This window comes from Cydia splendana, chromosome 5 (assembly GCF_910591565.1).
Source record: "Cydia splendana chromosome 5, ilCydSple1.2, whole genome shotgun sequence".
In the NCBI taxonomy this organism is placed as follows: domain Eukaryota; kingdom Metazoa; phylum Arthropoda; class Insecta; order Lepidoptera; family Tortricidae; genus Cydia; species Cydia splendana.
Genome location: NC_085964.1, coordinates 18,347,105 through 18,366,335, shown reverse-complemented (window position 1 = coordinate 18,366,335; position 19,231 = coordinate 18,347,105). Strand labels below are relative to the sequence as shown.

The following is a 19,231-nucleotide window of genomic DNA, read 5'->3' as shown; positions in this document are numbered from 1 at the left end:
CTTAAATAATGATGAGCATCCTTATTTATAGGTACCCAAACCTATAGAGTTCTGCTAATTGTAATTGTTTGAGACTTAAGGCCTGTGCACACCGGCTGCGTGTGCGTGACGTGCACGTTTGCGTGCGCTAAAATGTTGGAGCCGCACACGCACACGTCACGCAATTGGTGTGCCGTTTCTCATAAGGATCTGTATACATTACAACGCACGTCACGCACACGCAGCCAGTGTGCACAGGCCTTTAATAGTAATGCTGTGAATGTATTGACAGCTAATTGTGATTGATGAATGTTTTAATCATGTAACCATAAATAATAGTAATGTAATTCATCAAGGTTAATCGTTAATCAATTATACCTAACCGAACCAAACTGTCTAAGTAGTATGCAATGCACGACGTACACGTCAAAAATTATAGAATACAGTTGTTAAAATGACACGCTAGACCGGGCTGGGGCCGCCGGGCCGCAGCTTCCGGCGCTTCGGTTTCTATGGAAAGCACCACGTGATCAACGATCAGCCCTCATAGAAAATTACGTGTCGGACGCCTCGGCCCTGGCACCGGGTCGGTCTAGCGTAAGTCATCCCTCATTCATTAAGTTTAATCTGATTATAAGCGACAATTTATTACACGACATGTATAACTATACCACTACTTATCTACTCATACATATTTTCTGCTAGTGTACCTACAAATCAAAAAAATCTTCAGTTCGTGAAACAACTTGCTGAAGCTCAATCGAACAGATTTGTTTACTGCACTTCACATGAATATGGTATATTTCACCAAGATCCTCCTAGAGTTAGACCATAACTCTGCAGCGATTTTGATATACTTCATAATTTCATAGAAGTTTGGCGGTGACGGCCTCCTAGTCTTGTCGGTAGTGACCCTGCCTACGAAGCATATTTGTGTGTTACTTACCACAAATATTTGTGTCTGAGTTATGGATGTTTCTTTTTACATATATAAGTTTTCATATATGTGTAACTATATTATACTCAAATATATCGTCGTGTAGTACCCATCACAACACAAGCCTTTTTAATATTGAGGGAGCTTACTGTGGGATTGGGTCGATCTGAGTAAAAGTGTCCTTTATTTATTATCTATTTATTACTATTTTCTATTGCAAACCATATTATCACATATCGCGTATTAGCGCCACCGAGTGCTGGGTGCGGTGCGATAATTGGTGAGATTCTACGCACAGGGACGCGCTGTACACTGCATGTTTTTGGGCAAAGATTATTGGTACATAGACTAAACTATTATGAAACCTATAATTTAGAGATGATATGGAACAATACTTACGATTAATCCGAGAAAAGATGCGCAACTAATACTACACTGCCTCAGTTACCCAAATAGGATAATATGAGGGCCACACCGAATTTGACAAGAATGGAGTACCTACATACCTAGTTTAGGCCGAGGTTGATTAAAACCTTTTTCACCTCAGCAGCTCGAACAAGGGTACTTTGCTTCTTAAAAACAGTGAGCAAAATGCGATTTTGCTCACTGAGTCATTTTGTCTCACTCAGTGAGCAAAATCGCATTTTGCTCACTGATTGTGTCTCACTCAGTGAGCAAAATGCGATTTTGCTCACTGAGTGAGACAAAATGACATTCAAGTGACCTTTATAGTCATTTCAACATGCGGGGTCTAATACAAGTTCGATATACTTGGGTTCTATTATCTCTGTCCCTCTAGGTATGTTCTCACTGCTTAGGGTGTGTGTATTTTTTGTGTACTACACGAGATCAAAGTTATTTACATCTCGTGCGCTTTTGAATCCCTTACTACGCTCAAGATTCTAAATTAGATTCACTCGCTACGCTCGTGAATCTATTATAGAATCTTTCGCTTGCACGGGACTCAAAATAAGCACTCGAAGAAATATCAAACTTTGATCTCTTGTTGTACAAATAACTATTTTTCTCATACAAGATAACACCACTCTTCCCTATTTTGATTATTTTGAACCAATTCACGCTAGTTGAGTTTTTCAAAGGCGGTTAGATTTTTAATAAATCACGCTGCATTTTCGCTTTTTCTTGTTCGTATATTATTGGCGCGAGCGAAAGGCACGATTGAATGATAACAAAATGACATCATTTAATTATAGGGATGGAAGTTCTAATTGGCCTCCACTGTCACTGAGATAAGGCATAAATTAGTGTAGAAATCAAATTCCTTGATTGTATCTACCTACCCCTAAACCGGCGAGCGTGTATGAGGAATGTTATGAAAGTGAAGGAAGCGAATTCAGCGAAAGGTATGTCAGGATCGTAGCAAGTGGAAATCCGTGGTCTCTGCCTACCCCTCCGGGAAATAGGCATGATTATATGTATGTATATGTATGTATGTGTATCTACCTACGTTTTGCTTATAGTTGGTAATTATCACGGATGAATAGGATTTAGTAACCGTCTGCGCGTGAGTTGATCTTCTTGCCAGTGTTAGCGGGCAGCCGCTAACCGCCACACAAACATGCGGCGGGCGGTCGAGCGACAGGGCATCGCTCCAGTGCTAAATGGACTAGTTCCACGCTCATTTCAATCATTTGCTTTATTACTCACAGTTCTTAGGAATGGTACTCGTACAGTCGCCATCAAATACATCGGAGCAACCAAGGTGTTCACAAATATCTGAACACGCCTCTATAGTCAAGGCGTTAGAGTGCGCGTTCATAGATTTTTGAGCATCTCGGCCGCTCCGATATATCTGATGGCGGCTGTATGTCAGTGGCTGTGTAACTGCTGAAAGAAGTATAGCGAGAAATACATGTTGCCCCTTGACGCACACATAAGTTATCGTCTTTTGTCGTCAATCGGCTAACCTTGTCAACTTACCTAGTTACTTTTCTTCTCCACAAAAGTTAACACCGGTGTGAATGCACCTTTATAAAGGGGTGCTCCGCTGACGCAACCCGTCATCAAGGCTAAAATTCATTAAGAATAAGTAATCTTTACGACGTCCGGCCACGAGCTCGAGCCAATCTGTCTGCCGGTTTATTGCCAGCCAGTCTCCACTTTATCAATCAAACTTGTCTATAATGTATAGCGAGAACCGTGATATAGACATTAAACTTGACTTACGGAAGGTTAGAAATGTGGCAGCGAATAGATACGAACTGAACCAGTAGAAGTATCTTATCTTATTATTTCTGGAGCCCTTGCATCTGCAATGTATCTACAAAACAAAAGTGTATCTACACTTCGACCCATCGAGACCTTTTGTGCAATTGCCCCCTTAAGAGCAACCTTTCCTTTGGCCTAGTCAAGAGCTTTTTCGACCATCTCCATGTCAAATGATGGACCTCAAGGGCAGTGCTTGGAATTCCTTTAGTTCCAGATAGCAATATTCTGTCTGGCGAGGGCGTGATATTCACACAGATGTATTACTGTATCTTCCTCTTCGCCACACATTCGACAATCGGTGTTGTCAGAGTGCCCCATCTTAGCCTAGACTCCTTTGACCCCGTAGTGACCTGTAAACACCCCTGTTATAATTTAGAGTTGCCTTGTGCTAAGTCAAGAGCTTTTTGCTCCAACTAGAGTATAAAGAAATCTGAGTAAAGCCTGACCAGTAATATATGATCATTGTCAAGAGGGCGCTGTTATTCTCATGTATGGGGTGGCAGTTCAGCATAGTATGAAAAAAATAGTTCCAGTGAAATTCCACAACGTAGCGCTTCGTTTGATAAGATGAAGTCAAAATAAATACAATAATGAATAAATCAGTATTAACGCTCTACTTGAGGTGTTAATAAAATGAACATCATTATATTGAAGTCTACATAAATTCGGAATTGATCGTAAAATAAACCTGTAACAGTCCCGATTAGGACGTCAGGTTTTATGTCATTCAGGGTCCAAATGTTGTGACTGCGTCCAACTACTGGCCGATGTCGTATTAGTTACTGATTTAAGGGGAAGTTGTTACTTGAGTCCGCTGGATGCGGGTGGCGCAAGACCGGTCATTGTGGCACTCTTTGGGGGAGGCCTATGTCCAGCAGTGGACGTCCTCTGGCTGATATGATGATGATGATGATGATGATGATGTTACTTGACAGTATTAGAAGGGAAGTCGGAATTAATTTTGCTTTCGTTTCTTTCCAAGCTGTAGAAGAAAAGCAAGCGCACGACAAAATAAGGGTAAGTATTAAATTAATAAAAATTGCCTAAGCAAAGGCGCCGTAAGCTTTTATGAGAGTGTTCATTTTCTCGAGTAGGTAGGTATGCAATCGTAATGACAAAATTTTTAATTCAGTTAGTTGAGTTAGTAATTCACATACTTAATATACTTACTTCATTATATGTATAAATGTTCTTAGGGCTGAATTCTACATTAATCTGTAATTACACTAGTAGTTCGCCCCGAACTGAGAACTCGCAGTTAACCAAAAATTATTATAGAGCGAATGACTTTGTTGCACCTACTTAAGTATCGTCATAAACTAAAATAGTAGAAAATAAATGAGAGTACATACCACTTTCTACGTAACTGTCACATTTTTGACGTAAAATGCTTACACATGGCAACAATTTAGTATGGACATTTTTGAGTTCCATTTTATTCAATTTCTACTATTTCATGTCACACTATAGGCTGCAATGGATCGCCTGGATTTATTGCAAGGTCTGTGGAGCCCTTGACTAATAGATTTAAGCAAAGAGTAGTATCAAAGACATATGTAACTTCGTATAAGACGTATAAAGTCTAAGGAAAAAACGTGCCTCGGAATTCAAGTAAAAGTCATTCTCGAATAGATGGCGCACACACCTTTAGCCTATCCTCAGCTAGATGGCGTGACGACACCGTTTCATATTTAACAATTTTAACACATAGATATCAGTGAATGAACATGGATCAAAATGATATAAAAATAATAAAATCATTTATCCATATATATACATTTTTTGATAACTTTATGCGTTTTCATTTTGAGTTTTAGTCGTGTGTAGATAGATGGCAGTAAATTTACAGTGACTACAAAATTTACAATGACAGGACCCCTCTATACTATCTATTCTTTTTGGTAGTATGTATAATAATTATAGTTTAGTTTAGTTTAGTTTATTTATTTCATATATAGGACAAAGAGAGCCCTCTCGTGGAACTTTGCATCCATTTTGAAGTGCCATCTGTAATTTTTAACCAGAAATATCAACGTCAATATCAGGGGGGGGGGAGAGGCATAAATAGCGTCTAAGTATGTTGCGAACGTAAAAAACTTTGACTTTGAAGAAAGGCTTCAGGATATTTATTAATACACGAAAACAGATTAGATACTTTTAACTTGATTGTTGATGTAAATAAATTACCTTTCATACACGACTGGAATAACACACAATTGACCACGAAACACAATTACACGCAGCAGGTTGTGAATCTACCCGCCATAATTTTTCTAAATTTTTTGGTAATAAAGTTCTCAGCAACTGTGATGGCGTATGAAAACTTTGTTTCTTTTAACATTGTAAAACTGAAAGTATTTTTATTTATCTGAATTATGTCGTAGTACAGACAATAAATGGGGTGTTTTAATAACAAAACTTCCGTGAGTGACCCGTATTAATATATTTAATAAATGGGGTGTTATAATATTTTGAGTTTTATTTGACAAAGTTGTTTTTTGTGACAATCGCCTCCATGGCAACGATGTCCATAAATAATCCGTTCTAACAGATGTTTTTTTGTTTGATCCATGCCTTAGATACAAGACTTTTAAGACGTTCTGACGAATTAAGTGAAGCCATATAAAAAAAAAGTTTAGCGTTAAGTAATATAGATGTCGCTATTTTTTTCGAATAAAGTGCTTTATATACGACTGTCCCTCCCCTGAATTTAAGTCATCATAGAAATCATAGAGATTAAAATAAACTGTATCTGTGCTAAGCCGAAATATTTCCTGTGAAATGTCAAATTATTATGTTTATATTATTTTATTTTTATCTTGCTAATTATTTCAAAAAGGTAAATTTAAAAACGATATTATAAAAGTGCAAACCGAGCACTTTCATTTGATACTAAACGACCATGTTTTTTGCAAATAAAATGACCAGAATAGCTAGGCCTCTCACAAACAGCTTTTTGGCCTTCTAAGCTCTTCTACCTCAATAATCCCTTAATCGAGCCTGCTCATAATTTAATCACTAAAATATAATGCCCTCAACTACACGTTTATCCAATTTCATTTAAAATAGAACAAATTTACTTAAGTTCTTGAGTATCAAACTATCTTCTGACAGTTTAGCTTAAAAACATCGAAATGCCGGGACGTGCCGCTAGCCAGCCGCGTGATCCAAGTCGAATGTAAGAACTTCGCTTCGCTCGCTCGTTCGATTATTGCGCATGAGCTTATACTTAAAATAGTAGTATTTTATACAAGGCCCCCACGTTTTCTGTTCTCTTTGACGGCGCAGCAACTAGTATCATTTCTCTCTCCTCTCTCTTTTAAAAATGCCGTTTGTCAAAAAAGGACAACTATACTGTTGACAAGATGTACTTCAAATCAAAGTGTTGCCTTTTTTGGTGCATCCAGGCTGTGTATGTGTGCGTAAAAACGTGTATGTGTGCTCTTTTAGGGATGTGAAAAGTCGATTTTAATCATGTTATATATCGATAAACGCTACATAGCGGAACGAAATAGCTATTAATTGAAGCTTCAATATCTTCGTTAAACATAAACATAATTGAAATGCTAATGAATAATAAATATATTAGAATATAATAAAATAATTCAATTATTTCGGAACACATATTTTAGTAGGTATTTATGTATTTTAATTAAATATCTGAACTTTCCCTTCGTTCCCTGCTGGGGCGTGACGATAAAATTGTGATCTGATAACCACAATAAAGAATAAAAGCGTTTTTGTTCATTTTAGGTATCGTTAAACCTTTGAAGTAAAATTAAAATTGCAAGAAATGTCGATAGTTTATCGATATGACTTTATCGACATGGCTACAGCAAGGTGGTGTTAAATTGTTAATCGTACACTAAACAAAAGTGGCAACAGTGACAGCTCGCTGAGACGGTATCTCTATATATTATAAATTTATGATTTTATATTATACGTAACACAAACAGATTCCTAAATTAAAAAACAAACATTACTTATCTTCTCCTTAAAAGTCTTAATACGTGGTAGCTTTTAGATGCAAGTTAAAACAAAATTAATTGCTCTATAAATCTTGTTTTACTTTATTTGCTTTACTTTTATTGTGTTGATTACTTCGATCTCCACGGGTTATTGATCTACTTGCAACCGTCTTATGTTTTAACACAAGTCATTACGATACATTTTTTTTATGACTAATCGCAAAATGGCGCCCATAAATCCACAAGTGGTGGAGCTATAGGTAGAGATGGGTCGCGGGTATTTACCCAATTTACCCACCCAGGTAAATACCCGGTAAATACCCATCTACCCGGTATTTACCCGTATCTACCCAAATGGACGGGTAGATTCATTTCTTGTTGCACATGTCAATTTGTGTTAAAGTGGAGATATAAACCGAGTTAATGGTTGTAATTATTGTGTGTCATTTAAAATGAAATTGTTTAGTGAAACCTGCAGTTGTAACTAAGGAATTTTTAGTACAATTTTGATAAATATATAAAAAAGGCCGTCATAAGAGTATTTTATTTTGATTTAAGTAAATTATCGTACTTATACATTGATAATACGCATTCGAACTTCGGTCGGCGGGGGGTGGGGGGTTGGGGAGGGGGGTGAAAGTGAACTTTTTCATATTTCTTGGAATCTGTCATTAATATCGAAAAGTGATGTATGTACAAACTAAAGTAGACAGAATTTCCTACAAAAAAGGTTATATACATTTTTGTCCAAAAACTAACAGTATTTGACTTTGAGGTTCCCAAGTTGTGATACTGCAAAATTTTTTTTTATTATCATTCAGTGGTAGTCTTTATTTTCATCTTTCTAATGTATATTAAAAGCGTTTTAAAACATTTCTGAAAGCCAGGGAATGTTTTTACACGATATTCATAATTGGACTGATATGTTAAAATCGTACTTCACGTCATAGCAACCTTTTCGTAATTAGTTTGAACATACATTTTATGTAACATTATAAAAAAATACTTAAATTAATCTTATTTATACTCACATACCATTAAACACATCAAATTTAGAAGAAAAATGAAAATACCTGCGTATTTACCCGCGGGTAGGTAAATATCGGGTATTTACCGGGTAAATACCCGCTCTCGGGTATTTACCCGGGTAGTTACCCATCTCTAGCTATAGGTAATGGCTATTTCCTTAAAACATATTCTTTATTAGAAATGTTTTTTGGTAATATGTAGTAGCAATGGTAATGCGACTCTAACCATGAGTTGGTAATTTATACAATACTTTCTTGATTGTAAAATAACTTTTAAACGTCGCTCCATGCGCAAAATAATTTTGCCCGACCAACATTCATCGTCAGCTTTCAGATCTCATTCAAAATATGTATTAACTAACAGATATTTGTTACGACTAAGATATTTTTTTTCGGTTTAACTCACGTATGTTTTAGACACTTGCGTGACATGTTTCGGAGAGCCTAGGTCTCCATTTTCAAGCATTAACAGTGCATGAGCAGCGGTCACGATACCCGCGCGCCGCGCCGCGGGGTGTTCAAAATGATCTTGACGCGACTTTACTGTTAAGAGAATAAGAGCGCGTCAAGGTAATTTTGAACACCTCGCCCGTTTAGCAACTTCTGCTGCTGACCGTACGCAGCAGTAGCTTAATATTAGTATAACTCACGATAATTCAAATTAGATTTTCTACAATACTGTCTTAATATATAAATTCCCGCTAGTCCATGACGCTCCGAAAAGTGATTGACCGATTACGTAAAAAGGCTATAAATTAATTAACAAATCGATATTATTTGGAGACGTAGGCGACTCATTTAGGCCTTACATCTCGCCCACGCGTCGCTTTTATGGTCAATAACTTGATTGGTATTGGTAAGGTGAGTGATTCCACGGTTTCCGATCTAGTTTCCGTGTGCTACAAAAATGGAGTTTTGGGTAGTTAGTGTTTCTGGTCGTTAGCACATACATCATCATCATCTTCAATCTTAATTGCCGTATCCGCCACTATCCGCCAATGGCTACTACATCAACAGTTCTTGTTTAAAATGCTTCGTGGCTCGCAAAACCAAACTTTCTTTTGAAGACGCGGTGACACGATGCGCAGTGAAGTTGTTTTGTAAGTACAGTATTAGTCTTCCAGACGATGCCGCTCAAATTGCCACCACATCGCTTGCGGTATACCGATTGCCTGATGGAAGGACATTGCGCTATGAAGATCGGAATGGCATTCTACTGTTCACAAGAATATAGCACATATTAACAGTGGGCAAATACGGATTTCTGACCTCACTTTATTTACCCATGGTATAATAATATACTCCGCCTGGTACTCCATTCCGAGATTCGCGTATGACCTAACTGACACGCGCCTACGTCATCATGCTGTTTACAGGTTCTCAAACTTTGAAATGTGAGAGAATTTTAACCAACGGTGAAAATTATTTTAACGGCATTAATTTTAAGTTATTCATGTAGAAACATAGTAAAATAAAACAAATCTAATGTATTAAATTAAACTTTATTTATCTATACAAGACAAACGTTTGAAAAACTAATTCACAGTTACACATTAATTACCAAGCTTACGGCGTGAAAAGTTTGGAAAACACTGCGACTGCTGACACTGAGCGAGAAGGAAATAACAATTAACACGCGTTCGACAAGGATAACGGTCAGGGCATGAAGTTATCTAGATCCGAATTGTCAAATGTGCACAGCGCTATCCTGTGTTGCCAGTAGTATAAACAGAATTACCCGAAAGTCTGAAATTTCTTTCGTGAATCGGAAGATATTGCTAACGAGTAATTAAAAATGACGTGTTATTGTAAAATTTAAGCTAAAATACATAGATTAGATTTAGATTTAGATTTCTTTATTTCAAGATGAAAATTACACTATAAATTTGCTACATTCGTCAAAATTATGTTTATCTTCTCATCATGATCGTCAAAAATTACATTATATATTTAAAAATAAAAAATATTAAGATTAATAAAAAAATATAACTGACATATAAATGAAAATTATAAAATTATAAAGAAATATTTTAACTTATTAACCATAGGTATAATGTACCCATGTAACATGTTATGTTGAAATAAAGTGGCAATGTTATTGTGACGTAGGCCCGTGTCACTCTGGGAATGGAAGACCATGTTTTATTAGACCATGTATTTACCTAGTTTATGGGGGTCAAGTTCAAAACGTTTGAAAAATCTGCAAAAAATTCCAGTCTCATGTGCATGCTCGGTAGCATAATAATTCACATTTCGAGGCTTTGAAAATCCTACTTTATTTTATTCTCTCCCTCTAGCTCATATTCTCTGCCAGGATCCAAAAGCCTTCCTCAATTCCCTTTAACGGTAGGCATACTATTCTTTATTTCTATACGCACAAAATAAACCTCACAATTTTAAAGAAGCGGAAACGAAATATAAACATTATAAATATAATATTTTTTGCTACTGCTATATTTAACAAATACTTATCCAAACCAGTTGATACAAATATCCAAAGATAGCATTCGAACCGTTTATGTATTGACGAGATACCTATTTGTTCTAATTGTCAATCAGTTGACAAGATCGTGAATCGTAATGAGATGATGTCATTTGTCACGCTCGGCTGGCCGCCTGATCGCGCGTACCTTAATGTACGGTAAGTACGTATGGTATTGATGTCGAAATGATGGAAATACTTTGAATTGTCACAAAAAGTTAAATATAGTCAATATTTCCATCTTTTTTATCGGTGAAAGAAAGCATCGTGAGGAAACCGTACGTATCTAAAATAAGTCTGTCTATAGTTTTTACTCTGGGTTGAAAAGGCAGATGACAGAGCTTTGGCAAAAACCTGTTGCCAAGTCATTTAATGAAATTAGGTTGCTGAGTGGAACCGGAGATCCTTGGCAACGCTGTGACAAAAAAGCTGAGGCTATGCTAGAAAGATGATGAGACGCAACCATAATAGGTCTACAGACTTCAGGATGTCCAAGCCCGGACCATTAGTTTAAGGATTACTCACGTTAGACCGGGCCGTGGCCAGGCCGGCCGGAGCTTCTGGAGCTTCGTTTTCTATGGAAAGCACCACGTGATCACCGATCAGCCGTCATAGAAAATGAGATGTCGGACGCCCCGGTCCCAGCACGGCCCGGTCTAGCGCGAGTCCTCCTTTATTGCTGTCAATAAAACGTCCATAACACACAACAAGTTGTGTAGTTAAGTGCTCTGGATCAAATTAATTCTCACGTTTATCAAAAATAATTTCGAAAACCAAACTCCATCTTGGCTCCATACTTTTTGCTGATCGAGCTCCTAATTCAGCTCGGCTGATTAATTGCATATTAAAGTCTGAACCGAGGTGGTTCCCGCCCGATATGACTTTATTGAATTTCATGCCTCTGATTTATAACTTGTATTGCGAATTTATTATCTGATGCGGCCACGGCGATTAACTTTACAGGATGCGTGGAATGGTTATGGATTTAATAATAAATTGTATGGAAAAAACTCGATGACCCGAAAAAAATCTCTATGTTTCTGATAGGACTGTTTAAGGTCATTTGGGGGTAAGAGAAACATAATTCATTAAACTCAGGGCAAGAAAAAGAGTACGAGGATCGTGGGAATTCCCTACAAGTACTTAACTTACCACAATGTTTATCTTACTCCATCCAACCTTTTATCTTCTATAAGAAAAGAAGGAAGAGGAAAGTCTTACGTAATCTCGGCAAAGTTCAGAAGGAAAAAGATACCAAATAATATTTAAAAGAAGCATTATACAGATTTAAGAAGAATAGAAAATCAACATTACAAATAGGTACATAGTGGAGTTTGCAGTTATCATCTCATCAAAGTCATCATTAATCCATCTCACCAATACAGTTTACAGAATAGAATGATGCTCGTATGTGTCTCGCAAAATCAAGCTTTGTTATGAAGTTTATTAAAAGTACCTTAATATGTACAGTGCGCTACGAAATTGCGTGGAGAAATTGTGAATGAATTCATTGATAAAGTCGCCATGCACTTTTACGGCCGATGGTACAGTCACCTGTAATAATATCTTACTCTTCGAAGGCCGCAAAATTATGTGACACGCGCTTATGGCTCTACAAATAAGATTGTGTCAGATATTTTTGCGGCCTTCGTTGTGTAACATATTATTGCAGGTGACTGTACAAGGCCAGCATGGATGGATATAGGGAACATATCGGTGATATCTGCAAGTAATTAAATGGCTATTGTCTGGTATCAATAATAACTCAGGCAAATTAAGCCGGACATCGAGGTAAACCTTGGAATGAGAGATAATACGTAGGTATAGATCTTTCATTGCGCTGCGCGTTCTTTGCCCTAGAGCTCGCTCGGCAACTAATCCCGAGAATTGGCGTTAGACACTATTTTTTTAAGAAAACGAACTGACATCTGACCTTTTGACCCAGAAGGGAAACCAGGCATTTTTTCCGGTCTCCTTACGATGTTTTCTTTCACAGAAAAGCTGCTGGTAAATATCAAATGATAAATCGTACATAAGTCTCGAAAAACTCATTGGTATGAGCCGGGGTTTGAACCCGGACCTCTGGATTGAAAGTTGCACTGTTACCGCTGGGCTAGGGCTACCAGCAGTTCTTATAAAGACACTTGGAAAATATATATTACTTATAAGAGATGCAGATGATATGTATGCTAGTTTTAAGGTATTTATGTATGGGCAATTAGTTGCCTGAAATAAAGATTTTCATTCATTCATATATCACTGCACCTTATACATATAAAACAAAGTCCCTCGCCGCGTCTGTCTGTTTGTGTGTTTGTATGTTCGCGATAAACTCAAAAACTACTCAGCGGATTTTCATGCGGTTTTCACCTATCGATAGAGTGATTCTTGAGGAAGGTTTAGGTGTATAATTTGTTAACCCGTGCGAAGCCTGGGCGGGTCGCCAGTAAGTTCTAAATTCATTGTTTTGTCGGGACACCCTGTAGTCTTTGCTCTTTGTTGGTGCATGTAGGGAAATAATTATTAAGTTCAAGGAGACGGCCAGGAAGTTTTGGCGAGCACAATTAATCGCTACCCTGACAAATGAGGATTAATTGGAGAACGCCTTTAGCTTTAAGAGGAAACTGGTCCATTCTCCATGCAAACGTAGTCCAAATTTTCTCTCTGGATATTGACATTATAGAAAAAAAACCGGGCAAGTGCGAGTCGCACTCGCGCACGAAGGGTTCCGTACCATAATGCAAAAAAAAAAAAAAAAAAAAGCAAAAAAAAAACGGTCACCCATCCAAATACTGACCACTCCCGACGTTGCTTAACTTTGGTCAAAAATCACGTTTGTTGTATGGGAGCCCCATTTAAATCTTTATTTTATTCTGTTTTTAGTATTTGTTGTTATAGCGGCAACAGAAATACATCATCTGTGAAAATTTCAACTGTCTAACTATCACGGTTCGTGAGATACAGCCTGGTGACAGACGGACGGACGGACGGACGGACGGACGGACGGACGGACGGACAGCGAAGTCTTAGTAATAGGGTCCCGTTTTACCCTTTGGGTACGGAACCCTAATATACCATTTAGTTTAGAGGTATATAATGGTACATTTTTTTGTTTTGAAATATAAAAATCTTTTATTTTATTATAATTTTAATTTTTTTATGTCCTATTTATTATGACAATCAATATTCAGCACAAGAGTGTATGCCTTACCCTCTTGTCGATTATAGGCCTTGTTAATTAATGTGTACGCGCCCCATATCCATTGAATCAGTCACAAATAGACGCCCTTTGTTCTCCATCTGAAGCGAATAGATGTTTGAAATAGCTTTATAGCGCTTCCCTGTTATAAATCTCTAAAGTATTATTATAGTTTAGCATCCATTTAGCTAAATAGCAATAACATGTTAGATAAGAGTCGTTGCAACTATTACATCTCTCCCCTTTGATAGCGCAAGGTTTCTATTTACTTTATGTAGGTTGTTATAAAAAGAAATTTTGCCTTTCTCTGAAGAGAAAGGGACGAAAGATAGGTAGTGATATCATAGCCGTATAAGGTTCATAACATAAGATATTTTCACTCAAGTATGTACAATTAGCAAAACTATTTGCTTATAGCACCCCTGCATATATATATATGTATATGTATTACTATATTTGTACTGGGTCGAAAGTTGAAACTCATTAAAAAATTTTGCGCCCTTGGTAGGGTGCCCATCACGCAGGCAGCGTTCCCGCGCTGAATTGCTATGGCCAATCTTTGCGCGAGAAAGCTGCTTGGGCGAGGGTCACCTGTGGCCTCCCTTAGATGTTTGCTGAGCGCCTTGTGGAGCCCCGAGCCCCCTAAATTATACTTGTACAGATAAATACTGAGATCAAAAAAAAAAGAAATACTTAGTAGTATGGCCCTGAACAGTACAAACCTCCATACATTTCGATGTAAATGGTATTTTTCTGAACTACGTTCCTGTCACATCTCACGGATATTAGAGAAAAAATACTCAAGGTACAGTCAGCAATACTATTCGCTTAGTACCTTTGCATACAAACTTATATGCAAAGAGGGTACTTTTCTCTGCAGCTTACTGTACAAACACGGAATATGAAATAGAAATTAGTTATTATTGTAATGTCTAAAAGGTAAGTATTTTCAATTAAGTAGCTATTTGTCGTACAAAACGTTTCCAACACTATTGTTTTACTAAAACAGCTTTCCGACTGGTTTTACCTTTATTCATAACACCTTAAGTGCACTTTCTCTCGTCTACCTTTATATGCTTCACCTTAAGTGACATGAATGATTTCACTACTAGCGGTCTTAGGCGTAGCGATGTGTCGTTCTCGAAATTTTCCCGAGAACAAAGAAATCTATCGGAAACGTTCTCGGAAATTTCTCGGAAACCTTCTCTGAGAGTTTTGCCCTTTCTTTTGTTTAATCGCTTACTGTAGGAGATAAGACAACTACCATGGAAGCTTAAAAGCAAATACTTGGCACCATTCATAGCAATATAACAAAATAATACTAATTGATAAAAAAACCAGGAGTAAATCAACACAAAATTGCCTTAACAAGTTATTTGAGGCAAAAGGTATAAACTTAACAAAAGTAAATATTAAGCTTAGAATAAATTTAAAAGTGGAAAAATTACTGTACCCCTGGACCCCTGGATCCAGGGGTTGTGAGTTCAAGTCTCACCCAAGACAGTAATTTTTCCACTTTTAAATTTATTCTAAGTTTAATAGCATCGTTCGCAGACGTTTCTGCTTGTTAAAAAATAAAAAAGTAAATATGTCACCCTTAAAAAAAATCAGATCGTTCATAATAACTTATTTATGCCAATAAGAGAACGTTCTCGAGAAAGTTGGAAATTTTCCGGAAATTTCTTCGGAATGAAATTCTCAGAAACGAGAACGTTCTCATCGGCACATCACTACTTAGGCGTAGAACACACTGCTTCAGAACCGCAAAAAGTGTAACGTACTTACGGCATTGCTTCATAAGCGCACGCACGTCCAAGACTGAAACTGCAAAAAATTTGACTGAAACCGCAAGAAATTAATCGCAGTGAGTTCTAAGCCTTATGGCGTTATTCATAAACGCACTACAAGCCTCAAACATGCTCATTTACAATTCGCAATGTAGCTATTGATCGTTTGTCTTAATCATTCATCGTTATGACTTATGTATTTGAAGAAAGAGATAAAACATAAATTAACTAATAGGGAATATTACGCGAAACCCTGCGTAGGGGGCGTTACTGCCACAATCCATCACAATCTGGGGGTCTACCGCGAAACAAGAAAATCGAAATTTAGTTATCTAACCTCTCTATCACTCTTGCATATTCGAGCGATAAAGAGGAAGATAACTAAATTTCGATTTTCGCGTTTTCCGGTAGGCCCTTGTTAACAAACCGCCTTGATGCATCAATGTCATATTTTATGTGAAAACTTGTCAAAAAACAGTATAAAGCACAGTATGTATTAGTGACTCTATGGTTTACTAGGTAGCTTAGTGCTGCACTCTGGCGGCAGAACATTGCAGTAATATCCCCTATTGAGGCATGTAGTTCTATGAATAAGGGGGTGACAGCGACAGAATATATAAAGACGAGTCTCTCAATACATTTTTAACTTCGGAAAACGGTCCATGAAACTGACAGTTATCCCTTCTCCATAAATATACCCAACACACAAATATGTAAGTTTTTTCATTTGTTTTGATATCGACGGTGGAAATTTCAAATGTCGTAAGGGACATGTTGTAAATTTCAATGTCCCTTACGACAATTGAAATTTCCACCGTAGATATGTACTATTCCTACAATTAATTTTAGTAAATTCGACTTAAAACTCATATCTTACTTGAAATATTTATCAGCTGATGATTCACATTCATTACTCAAAAACTAAAGAAGTACCCTTGGCCCTTGGCCTTTGCGTAGATAACGTCAATGGGGGGCTAGCCACGATGAAAACCGTAGATAAAAAACGCCAACCGAAAATTTAATAATGTACCTATGGAAATAATCACGTTACTCTTTGTAGCATCTGTCACCCCGATAGTTTTTTTCTTTTCGTTTGACGTTTATCGACGTCGACGTACTTTATTGTCTCCTTGGCTAGGCCCCCTGTAAACACAGGTTGACGTACATATTTGATTTAATACAGAGTTTTCTGTAAAGTATATTAGCGGAGGGCACTTTTAAAGCACGTTGTGGACAGATCTCCATGGTAACGTTGTGGACAGATCTCCATGGTAACGTTACGTAATGTAATGGTAATGTTTTCTTATGACGTTATCACGCAAAATTATCGTCCGTAAACCGACTTTACAGACAACCATTTTTTTTTCCTTTTATTATTGTATGGTCAACTCACCACCAGGAGTCAGTGATGGGCGCAAGCAGAATCAGGCAAGCGGCGATGACTACAGGCCGCATCTCTGGGACATCACTACATCGCGAACATGCTGGAACAGGTTCAGGTTTACATTGGAAACTTTTAGAAAACACCGAAATTTCGCAGCGTACCGCGTTCCCTTTCGGGCGGAGATCGCGACGACGACTGACGGCTCACCTGCGCGCGCGCAGGGTTGCGCGCTCGAGCGATTTTCGCGCTATTTTGGTTGAGATTTGGCGGATTAGCCTCCATGATTAGAAAAGCTTACACGCGTGAATTAAATACTTTTCACCACACCAGCTCGGAAAGGCTTACTTTGCACTTCAAAAACTGATAGCAAAGTTGCATTTTATTCACATGTGAGGCAAAGTAATCAATTGCAAATTTTGAGTTGTTTTCTTATGTTTGCTGGTAGAGTTGACTTTTAAATGATGATTTTGGATGATAAATATTTAATAACATTCATTTGGATTTGATTTTGTTTTGATATTTTACATTTAAAAATTAATTTTAATTTAATATTTGCTTCGGGTTGGTGTGGTGAAAAACTTTGTGTTTCACTCGGGGGCAAATTTTGTTTAACCCTCTTGCTTTGAAACCCTCGCAACGCTCAAGATTCCATTTTTTGAAACCGCTCGCTACGCTCGTGGTTCAATTTTGGAATCTTGCTCTGGCATCAATATTAGCACGAGCGGTTAAACAACAACTTTGCCCCCTTGTAAAACAAATAACTATTACACCCTTGTTATAAAGTTGATTTTCTTTATTGTTGCAATACTTTTACATTATTGCTGATACAATTGCCAGCTAATGCATGTCATTAACTCATTATTTTTATCATAAGAAAAAATTGTAGGTTGATTTTATTGAATTTTAATACTAGCTATAGCTACGTTTAGATATACCAACATTAATGTGAATGAGTAGGCGTGGGACAGTTTTGATTACTGTGTAACCGGTATGTTGGAACAAGCTTTTACCGCGACGCATATGATTTGTTTAACGTGAGATAAGTACGGCTGTGTGATCTCTGGATTCCCATTTCCCATTGAATAGAAGAATGAATGGATCTAATAAAATTCAATTATAAATAATGAACTAATTCCTTTTGATCACTTGATTAATCATAGGTAATAAGAAATAATATTACAATAATGTTACTCCAAATATTCTATGTAACATAAACATACCTATATTATGTTTTCAATGTAGGTAGGTAAAATTGCAGGGTTCAGATTATCATTACGCATTGCATACGTTGCGTACATGGGTTCAGTTTGTCGCTGCCTTATGTACCTAACCACAATACAGGCCGTCTGTGGAGTAGGAATATCCTTTGCCTAAGGGCCACCACACACTAGCGTCTTCCGAGCGTCGGCGTCTAACTCTATGGCTGCTGATCGACGCAACGTTGGCGGATTTGCGAAGCGACGCCATTTAGCGTTGACTAGACACCGACGCTTAAAAGACGCTAGTATGGGGTGGCCTTAATACAATTATATTTATAAATACAGTCTAGTTTACTTCAAAGGTCAAAACATTTCCCTAAAGACGAATAGATCTATTCGTAGCGACGGACTACTTAACGCTCGTGAAAGGGCAGCGCGAACTGATGCGGTCTGGCCTTCGGTTTTACATTTATTTACTGGATTGACGAAATGTTAGCGTTCTAGTAAGTAGCACTACTAAATACCAAATAAGTAGCTAGTTCTGTTAGGAATGAGTTTTGACAGATTTTATTTGATTCTTATATATATGAAGCTAAGACCTACCGTTTAACTAATAGTCTTAGCTTCATATGCAGACAACGGTCAGTCTTATCTCATTCATACAACCTTTGGGTAACGAAAATCTAGTCAATTAGCAGTTTTAGTTTATAGACTAGTGACGTGTCTCCTAATATAGCTTATAGTCTAAACCAGCATTTCCCAAACTATGGGTCGCGACCCATTGGTGGGTCGCGAGCGCATATTGAGTGGGCCCTGAAGCTACTAGGTAATCTGAGAGTTACCATTATATTTTATGCCCTTTTTAGGGTTCCGTACCCAAAGGGTAAAACGGGACCCTATTACTAAGACTTCGCTGTCCGTCCGTCCGTCCGTCTGTCACCAGGCTGTATCTCACGAACCGTGATAGCTAGACAGTTGAAATTTTCACAGATGATGTATTTCTGTTGCCGCTATAACAACAAATACTAAAAACAGAATA

At 37.5% G+C, this 19,231-nt stretch overlaps 1 protein-coding gene across 1 annotated transcript in view; it reads right to left on the bottom strand.

The window, feature by feature from the left end:
* Positions 1-17,202, bottom strand: part of LOC134790962 (protein Wnt-6) — a 42,333-nt gene extending 25,131 nt beyond the window's left edge. The window contains exon 1 of the mRNA XM_063761987.1: positions 17,003-17,202. Within this exon, the coding sequence (XP_063618057.1) occupies positions 17,003-17,064 (62 nt within the window). The 5' untranslated portion in view covers positions 17,065-17,202. The remainder of the gene's footprint in view (positions 1-17,002) is intronic.
* Between the last annotated feature and the right edge of the window lie 2,029 nt (positions 17,203-19,231).